General features: G+C 33.5%; 1 protein-coding gene across 10 annotated transcripts in view; it reads left to right on the forward strand.

Moving 5' to 3' along the window:
- The window catches only part of LOC101886358 (cadherin-18), a 444,602-nt gene that overhangs the window by 264,924 nt on the left and 169,073 nt on the right, over positions 1 to 10,605 (forward strand). For 8 of the 10 annotated variants that reach the window (XM_087276878.1, XM_087276881.1, XM_087276879.1 and 5 more), the window contains one exon: positions 4,001 to 4,659. In XM_087276878.1, coding sequence (XP_087133004.1) covers positions 4,414 to 4,659 — 246 coding nt within the window. In that variant the 5' untranslated portion in view covers positions 4,001 to 4,413. Of the gene's footprint in view, positions 1 to 2,587; positions 2,738 to 4,000; positions 4,660 to 10,605 lie in introns of those variants that run through there. The other 2 variants (XM_087276880.1, XM_087276884.1) reach the window with 2 other exon arrangements.

The following is a 10,605-nucleotide window of genomic DNA, read 5'->3' on the forward strand; positions in this document are numbered from 1 at the left end:
GCACTTTTACCCCCTTACAAAAATGAATAAATAATAATGTAGACCATGCGTCCATGCTGTTGTATGCTTTTATCTGTCATTACGTGATGTCTGGAAAATATCCACATAGAGAAAAAAAAAAAAACTACAGTAATGTATAATAAACATGTATTTGAGGCACATATTATATATATATATATATATATATATATATATATATATATATATATATATACACAATACTGTAAGCTGATAAATTTTAATAAATACTGTAATGTTAGTGTAGTAATGCTGTGGTGTGTTGTGATGGTGTACAATTATAGAAACTGATATTGAATATTTTGTTTAATACTAAAGTTGTGTCATACCACAGCAACAATAATAACTATGACAGTTTAATTTAAGTAGTTATCTATAGAATGCTTCCAAACATATTATACTATACTATAGTATTTTGGTAACACTTTTTATTTTGATGGTCCATTTAAGTATTAGTAGACTGTCTGCTTAATATATGTTGATACTGCTCCTTCAACAGACATTTAACTGACTATAAGAAACTTTGCAAGTACATGTCAACTTACACTAACCCTAACCCCAACAGTCTACGTGTAATCTAATGAGAATTAGTTGCCATGTAGAAGCATGGAAACTAAATTCAACAAAAGGACTATCAAAATAAAGTTTGACCAGTATCTTTTTCAACAAAAGGACTATCAAAATAAAGTTTGACCAGTATCTTTTTCAACAAAAGGACTATCAAAATAAAGTTTGACCAGTATCTTTAACATATACAGTATCTACCGCCTTGATGACAGGCAAATATAATTTAGTTCAGTAGACAACTCAGACCTCTTCATGATATAAGGATGGTTATTTTTTATGTATATCTCATTTAAAATATGGTATAAATTGCAAAAATACAGACTTTATTCCATCTCCCATTCAGTTTTTGACTTCCTGCCTTCCATCTGAATTCCGCGTTTCACCAAAACCATGTGATTGAAACCAACCTATTACCTTAACTTGCCTAAATAATCTAGTTAAGCCTTTAAATGTCACTTTAAGCTGAATACTAGCATCTTGAAAAATATGTAGTCAAATATCCTGTACTGTCATCATGGAGATGAAAGAAATCAGGTATTAGAAATGAGTTGTTGAAATTAAAATATTTAGAAATGTGTTTAAGTAATTTTATTTTTTTATGAAACAGAAATTCAACTGTATATTTGACCACATTGACTGATTCCAAAGATGGCAAGCTTTGTTAAACAGCAAAATATTGATTAGAACTTGGAACTAATTAGTTACGAACTTACTGTGCCAAGCATCTGTTGTTTTGGTTCTCTGTGAGGGAATTTCATAAATTACTTCTTTTAATGCACTAGTTCACCCAAAAAAGAAACATCGGTGTTCGTTACCTCATTCTCATGTTGGTCCAAGGCCTATTATTTTCTGCTGTAAAAGATGAAGTATGGTAAAAGCATATCCAAGCTGCTCTTATACATTGAGGTAGAATTGGATTCTGTTGCTGGTGATTTTGGGATAAGCTCTCTGTTAGAATTGTCAAAACAGATATACGGACACTGAGGTTGGCATTTGCTGTTATAGGATTCTGACCATATCATAATCTTGGATAAAAATATCACGGTATTGTAATTCCTGATGTAAAATATGTTCTTGTTAAATGTCTGAGGAAAAAATAACTACTTTTTCCCCATTGAACACAATATATTTTATTTTGAGAAACCTTTTGGAACTGTAAACGTCAGGCTAAATAATTAAACAAATTATTGACTTTTGCTGTCTTCATTAGTTTCAAAAACACAGATTTCTTTACAACTTGAAAAGGCATCTTTGCTTATTTCTTTTTTTTTTCTTCTTTTTTTGGGATATAAAGCAAGCCACTGGTCAGGTCTTTAGCAGGCTTGGATGTTGGTTTATAAGCAATTTGTTTCTCAGGCGCTTGCTAAATTGTGGGCTAGTCAGTAATTTTTGATATGGAAGTACCTTTTCTGCTGGAAAAAGTAAATAAAGTCATTAAAAAACAACAACTTGCATATACATTAGGAACAGTATAACAGAACATTTTAACAGTTTTAAAATCTTGACTTTTCCAAAGCGGTTATTGTCCCATGCCTACAATGAAGCATTTGAAAGCTGCATTTATCAGCTGATCTGTCTAAAAGCTGACATATGAACAATTTGCTGATCGATCTACTGGAGCTTTGCTCCATTGTCTGTGTTTGCGTGTTTGCACTTGGTGAAGGGTGGTAAACCAATGATCTTCATAGCCAATCACAGGTATTTCTGATGAGTATAAAAGGCCAATAAGAGGTCTTTAAGATTGTGCTCAACAATCTTAAACAGATTTAAGAGGGAAATTGATATATATATATATATATATATATATATATATATATATATATATATATATATATATATATATATATATATATTAATGGTGACCTTTTATGTCCTTTTTTAAAAGATGTAAAAAAGTTTTCTGGTGTCCCTAGAATGTGTATATAACTGTCACCCTCTTGCACTTTGTCTCCATTCCCCTAGAGGTCCCCATGTTCCCTCTCCTGCATTGTTTCTTCCTTGTGTGTTCTTGTTTACTTAATTTCGATAACCTGTGACTTGTTTCAGCCTGTGTATTTAAGTTGTCACTTTTTTTCTCTATTCCTCAATCGTTTTTTGAGTCAGTCCCCTGTGAACTTGTTGTGCGTTCTTTTGGTCTCCAGAGCTACGTCTAGTAAGACTTTTCTTTGTATGTTTTTTTTTTTTATATATATATACTATTAATATTTTGTATACCTCATTCTGAGAAAAATCTAAGTTGTCCATTTTGATATCTCATTTTTTAAAAGAATCTAAGTTGATTTGTATTTATTTATTTTTTAATGAATCCTTGTTTTCTGGATCCCTACTATGAGTGTTTCGTCTGGGTTCAACACAACTGCCACTGGGGCTCAGTGGTTAACTCACTAGTCTCCACACCAGAGACCTGAGTTCAATACCCAACTGTGACAATAACACTTTTAAACTGCCCCTATTAGGCTATAATAAAAGTTGTGCCTTTTTGAAGACTGTCACTTAAAATTCAAATGAGATTGTGCTCTTTTCAAATAAGGGGGAGCTACAAATCCCTGCGCATCAACAAAACAGCAGATTTAAAACAAGACTAATGTCTGTGAAAATCTGAATATGTCAAAAGTGGCTCAGAAGAGGGCAGTTATGGAGATTACAGTATTAATTTGTGCATCCTAAAACTTTTCAACTGTAATGCCTTTTAGTTGCTTACATCATCTTTGGCAGGTACATCTTAGAAAGCTATTAGCAGATAGCTGCTTCTCACTCAGGGCTGTTTATGCTGATTAATGAGAAATTGTCACTAGTAGGCAAGATTTTCCACCTCGATAACATGTACGAAGGTGAAAAAGTCAAAGTGTTTCTGCAGACTGTTTTTATGAAGTGTTATTCTAAAAAATATAACTTTTTTTTAGCATTAGAGTTATATTCACATAATTGTGTTTTAACCCCTTATAAAAGTGATTTTTTTTTTCTGCATAATAATTGCATTGAAAAATTATTCATCCTTACTGATTGGAAGTAGGATTGTCAAAAGTATCTACTTTGGTATTAATCGGTACCAATGTTGATACTTTTAACAACCCTACTTCCATTGTAAATTGTCATTTGACATTACGCATGGAAGAAAGTAGTTCCAAGTCAAATGTGCTAACACTGACTAAACAGCTAAATAGATCTTGGTTAACATTATCAAGGGAAAGCCATATAAGACTGAATAAAAATAACAAACACGTTCTCTTGCAGTAATGAATCTTTTAAAGTAAGACCAGATAAAAAGAGTTAGTTGTAATTCCATGTTCCCTAGTCCCTCACAGAAAGCCAGATTACACAACGACGCAGTACTCGTAATGAAATATCTTTCGAGATGTTCCATTGCAATAACATTATGAAACATTAAAAGTGCTTGCATCTTATCTGTTCACAGGAGATTCAACATGGCCGCTGCTGTCACCTTACATGTTCGTTGCATCTGGGCTTGAACGCATCTGCGAATACTTCTCGGGTGCATAATGTAAATGCATTTCTGACGCCTTTCCAAGATGAACGACTGAAATATGAAACTCATTCAAGCGTTCTGGACCTCCGGGGCGGCGTCTGATTAAATCAAGCCCCTCAGACGCGCATCAGAGGAGGGGAAGAAGGAGTGGAGGTGGCCGCTGGCTGGTGGTGGTGGAGGAGGTGGAGGCGGAGGAGGGTTTGGGAAGCATCTACATCCATTGGAATATACCATTTGTGGAATACCACGGTCTGTTTGGAATATTGCCGAACTTTGGGAGTTTCGCCGTAGTTTTGGGGAATCCTTGCGGAATATTGGGAATTTGTGTCCTGTTTGCAGTCATGAAGGTGAACCCGAGCTCTTGTTTGTGTCCTGTACTTCTGTGTCTGTGTTTTCTGGAGAGGGGTTACGAGGCCAGAAATTACAGCCAGGCCAAAGTTATTTCCAGGAGCCACAATGCAACGCATCACAACCAGACTAAGGATGGGGAAACCGAGGTTCACCATCGGCCCAAACGCGGATGGATATGGAACCAGTTCTTTGTCTTAGAGGAACACATTGGGACAGATGCACAATATGTAGGAAAGGTAAGACATTCTGTTTGGAAATTTTTTTAAATTCTTGTTTTGTACATGTACAGCCGAAATTATTAGCCACCTTTAACCATCTATTAGCCTTCTTTTTCAAATGAATTTTAGCTGCAAGGATTTTTCACAGTAATTCCTATAATATTTTTTTTTCTACTGACAAACTCTTATTTGTTTTATTTCAGCTAGAATGAAAACATTTTTAACTTTTTAAAAAAACACTTTAAGGTCATTATTACTTGCTCCCTTAAGCAATATTCAATGATTTGCCTAATTACTCTAACTTGCCTAATTAGCCTAATTAATTCCTTAAATGTCACTTTAAACTGAATACTAGTATCTTGAAAAATATCTAGTAAAATATTATGTACTGTCATCATGGCAACAATAAAATAAACCAGTTAATAAAACTTATGTTTAGAAAACTTCTTTCTGTTAAGCAGAAGTTGGGGAAAAAATATAGAGAGGGCTAATAATTCAGGAGGGCTAATATTCTGACTTAAACTGTATATTCTTATGTGAACATTTCTTAAATTGAATATTGAACATTTGAAATTTAGGACAACTGAATTATTTTTATAGACATTTTTCAAACTCCTGATTTTATTTATTTATTTATTTATTTATTTATTTATTTATTTATGTTCTGAATTCTTATGGAGCTTAAAATACTGTATATGGAGCTTAAAATATGCCAAAACAATCTGAATTGTGATAATTTAAATTATTAACAGTTGTAGTTTTATTAAACTGAGTTATTATGTACATTTAAAAATTGTTTTGAATTTCTTAATTTAAATTTAAATTTGTTAACTTGAATATTGAATGACTGAAATTTCCGACAACTGAATTTTTTATTACACTGAAGTAATGTTAAAAAATGCACCGCACTAAACATTTTATTATTATTATTATTATTATTATTATTATTATTATTATTATTATTATTATTATTATTATTTTATGTCTCCTTATTGGTGTTATTTTAACACAACATCAGTTGAAATATTTCAACAACTTAAATGTGTAAATCAAGCGAGTGACCTTTTGCTCGTTCTCTGACCTTATTTCATCACTTGTCTGTGCTCGCCGGCCTTGATCAATACGGTCTTTGCATGGCGTTAGCTTAGCACAGCAAAACAGCTGCTCAGAAGTACAGCTTGACTTATTGGTTGGTGTTTGAGATTTGACAGCCTTCATCATTTTGGCTCGAGTCATGCCGGTTCTCCTGTGTTTGCCTCAGGGGCTTGTCGATCTTGTGAAACATGAATTTTGTTTCTATGCCAAATAGCAAATAGGGCAATGAATCTATTAGCATTAGCAAGTCAGTCTGCAGCCAACTTGTAAACTTTTGCATTGACCACATTTGTGTGTAGTGTAGTTACTGTATAGAGGAGGAGGGGGGGTTGGGGGGGGGGGGGGGGGGGGGGGTATGTGTTTTTCAAATTTGTACATGGGGGTTTATGTAAATCAGACATAATTTATTTATGTTAGTTATTTTATTATTATTTAATTGCTTTTAATCATAATAGAATCAACTAAATAGCTCTTTCATCCTTACACATACTGCCAGGGGGTAACCAACATTTTAAAAGTGGGGGGACAGCTGTATGAGATCCTAAAGTTTACATTCATATAATTATTAATCACCTGTTTCGAAATGTCTCTCAAAGTGAGGGTTGCTACGCCCCTGATACTGCCCTATACATGCCACAATCGTCTCATCAGAAATTTCTAATAATTGATTTATTCTATCTTTGCCATGATGACAGTAAATAATATTTAACTGGATATTTTTCTAGACACTTCAACTGTATATATATATATATATATATATATGTATATATATATATATTACATTATATATTTTTCGTAGCGGATGTCCTTCCAGCTGCAACTTATCTCTGGAAAAATTATTTTATTTTATTTTATTTTATTTCATTTTATTTTATTTGACAGTTTCAACTGGAATGTGATGATTGTCTTCTCAGTGTTCTGAAATAAATAAATGCCATCTATCAATTTTCATACTACAGAAATGATGAAATATCTGCTACAACTCATAATTTACTCCTGATTCTGATATATGTATGTTACTTTTACAAGTTCACACTCACACAAAGAAAAGAGATCAAAATAAGCATATTAGACATGCTGTCCATTAGGGCTGTGTGATTTGAAGAAAATATCTTATTGTGAATTATTTTCGATTTATTTATTTATTTATTTATTTATTTATTTATTTATTTATTTATTTATTTATATTATTATTATTATTATTATTATTATTATTATTTTAAGATATTGCCATTTTAATTTTGTAGTCAAGCTTCAGCTCAATAATCTGTATTGTAGCTTCTTACTGCTAAAATGTCGTAAGTGTTTGTTAAAAAAAAGAACTGATAAGATACTAACTTAGTTTAACATTTATTCAAATTTGTTTTTTTAATACACTCAGAAATAAAACACTTTTTTTTTCTCTGGGGCAAACAGTAAACACAAATAAAAATGACTTTTTTCTGTTTGTTGCTTATGACTTTGAAACCAAAATATTCCCATATTACTGATGTCTTATTTTTCTTTGATATTAATTCGCCTGTTAATGCTTGAGAAGCAGTCATCATCCTGCACTTGTCACTTGTCTGCGCTTTTTTGTTTGTTTGTTTTACTGTGGGTGTTTTGCATAATTCTGATAATTGCGCAATTCTGATTGGGCAGATTGAAAGTGTGCTCACTTAATTGGCTAGTAAGACTGTCACACACAGAATGCAGTCGCGCTTTTGCTCTGGGTTGGGGAAATTAAATTACACATTCATTTCGCAGCCACTTGTGATAAGCTAATAGCAACATTTCAAATCGCGATTGCAATTCAATTTTAATTAATCTCACAGCCCTACTGTCCAGGGAGAGGGTTCTAAGGCCTCAGCTGGATGCTGAGCTTGGGGCATTGTCTCCGTCAAGAGGGACAGAAAGGAATATGAGCTCAGGATCTAGCTCGATCCTAGAAAGCTCCCCTCACTGTGCTTAGTTTGGATCAAGTAAAAGGTGTGGAGTTGGGGTGGAGGAGGGATGCAAAGCCAATGAGATGACTGAAGTGGGATGAGCTTGGTTAATTATGAGAATTATCTTTGCCTCTGTTTGAATTACTAGTGTGTTTGCTAAAAGAGAATTTGTTGCCTTTACCATCTGTGTGTGCTTCTTCCGAAATTAGTTAAAAAACTTCACTTCACAATTAATTTATCAGCTCTGAACTGACATTCAGTTTCAGTATCAGCTGCACCTATATTCAAACAACAGTAGAATCTCAATGAAAGACACACCGGCTCTGTCCTTGAGCTCCGCGGTACTCAAAAACCGCATTAGACATTGTAAATTGATTCAATAAGCGTTGTTTAATGGCTACTGTGAGAGTGTTAGCAGGGGGCAGCTCTTCATCCCAGTGTCCTCCTTTTATTCTCTCAGTGTATCTTCTCTGTGAAGTGGAGATTGATTCAGCAGGTCGTGTTCCTGTGCTTTACGTCTCTCTACTGAAGCGCTGCTGGTTCACTATGACTTCTCTTATCTTCAGAAATATGGAAATGATCATTATTCTGGGTACTTAAGCATAGGCTAATGCAGGGGAAATAGAGAGAGAGAGAACGAGAGACAGATGTTATTTCCAGCCTGAGCGCATGAGAAAATGTAACAGTTTTACTATGCATGTACTGAAATAGAACTTGTTTGAAAAGGGAAAATGCTTTTGTTAAAAATACTAAAAGCTAATATTGGTGTTTTATTAAATAATAGAAATTAATTTTGTAAGACTTTTACAATTTACCTTAATAACCTAATTTGTACTGATAAAAACACACACACAATCCAATAAAATAACCACATTTTATTGAAAATACTGACAGTATTACAGTACAATGGTCCTTTGTTATTCATGGAAGTTACGTTTTAAAAATAACCTACAATAGGCAACACCAGCAAGGTAGTCAGCTTTATGTTTTACAGTTATTATAGATGTTTTAAGGCTTTAAAAGGCCTCACTGCACATTTTATAGACTTTCTTAGACAGGCATTAATATTTTCACACTTGTCTTTCTTGTTTAAACAGTCTTAAAGTTCAAACCTTGTAGAAAAAAAAGTCCAGTATTATAGAATGAAACCAAAGATCAAAACCGTTTAATCCTTATTTATTTATTCCTTAATGGCACATTACAGCCACATAACTTCTACCTTTAGCATGTCCAGAACTTTTTGTGCGATGGTTAGCATCTTCTTCTGCCTTTTGGGTGCTACCGCAGATGCCTTTGACATTCTGTTGACATTGTGGGGAAAAAACTTCCAAACATACAGTATAGCACTTAGTATAGTGTAGTCCATCTATCTATCTTTATGTGCATTTTGCATATGCGCATAAAAAAAAAAACAGTTACTGTAAAATACAGTAAAAAAACATCTAAATCCAATACACAACAATGCTGAAAAACAAACAAGCTGAATAACTCCCTACATTTGATTTGTCAAGATTTAAAGATAATAATGAAAACATGTTATGTGTTGTTCATAACTGTTTAGCTGCTGGCTGTATGTCAACAGTAGTTTGCAAGTATTGTGTGATGTTACTCAAGAATAGTGATCAAATAGCAGAAAACACTACTGATTTAGCTGGCTTATGATTTGACAGTAGCTTTCTACTTTTCTCTGTGTCAGAATGATGTATACGAAGCGTACAATCCTTATGAAGCACAAATTAGTCCCCTAAAAAAAACTAGAACGTCAGCATAATTTTGACTTCAGAGCTCATAAGTACAAACTTCCCAAGAGCACTTGAAGGCATCAAGGGAAAATTGCCTCTGAGAAAAAAAAGGTACTGTGGTACTGTGACAATGAGATGAGAAGACTTTAAATATTTACATCTTCATGAGCTTTCAGCTTTTGGCGTGACAGACAAAATTCATGTGACTTATGCCTATCTGAGCTTTTATATTGAGTAAATTTGGACTTTTCAGACTGATAAAATGGCAGTATTAGTGAAGCGTGAGGGAATAGTAAAGTCTAAAACTAGATGCTATATTTTAGTGTTTGTACATTGTTACAGTAGTGCTACATGGATATTAAGCAGACAGTAGTAAGTTAAAATGGTATCATCTTAAAATAAAGCCTATTCAGATGCAAATGTGCGTTTCATGTCGAATACAAAAGTAAAAGCCTGCTGACATATTACCGAGAGCTGTTTATCCAATAGGAAAACTGACAGAAACTACTAACTTTTTCCATATTTTAATCTCATAGTATTGTTTTGTTTATTACTGCACTGACACCTTGAAAGAAAGACCAACATTGATCTGCTACATGTTCTGACTACAGTCTCGCTTCATCTGTTATTTCTCTCTATAATTTAAGCCTATAATGCTGAATTCTTGCCAACATTGTTTTTAGTAGATTGATTATTTAATAGATTTGGCAAAACTTGACAACTGAAATAAGACTATGCATGAGAAAGTCTTACCTCTCTGATTTATATTTGGTAACGATGTCTGTGGGTGTCCAAATTAAAGACCACATTTTCACTTATAAAATATATAAACTATATATATATATATATATATATATATATATATATATATATATATATATATATATATATATATATATTAGGGATGTAACGGTATTGTAAATACCGTCATACCGCAATATTAAATTTTTTCGATATTACCGAAGTCGCATGACTCGGTAAAACTATAGGTCTTCTGAGAAAATTTGCTCAGGCGAATGAAGCGAACGGAAGCTAGCTGAAACTTCATTTCCCATCAGCCCCGGCGTGGCCATAATCCTTTGCGGTCTGTTGTCGCTACAGATCCAGTAATGCGGAAATGGAGTGTGCTGCTAGTAGCGGAGATGAAAAAAAGATGGAAATGATCGAACCTAAAGCGGGTGTTGTCGCCGCGCGCGTGCTGA

Source organism: Danio rerio, chromosome 12 (genome assembly GCF_052040795.2).
Source record: "Danio rerio strain M-AB ecotype USA chromosome 12, GRCz13ab, whole genome shotgun sequence".
NCBI classification, from domain to species: Eukaryota; Metazoa; Chordata; class Actinopteri; order Cypriniformes; family Danionidae; genus Danio; species Danio rerio.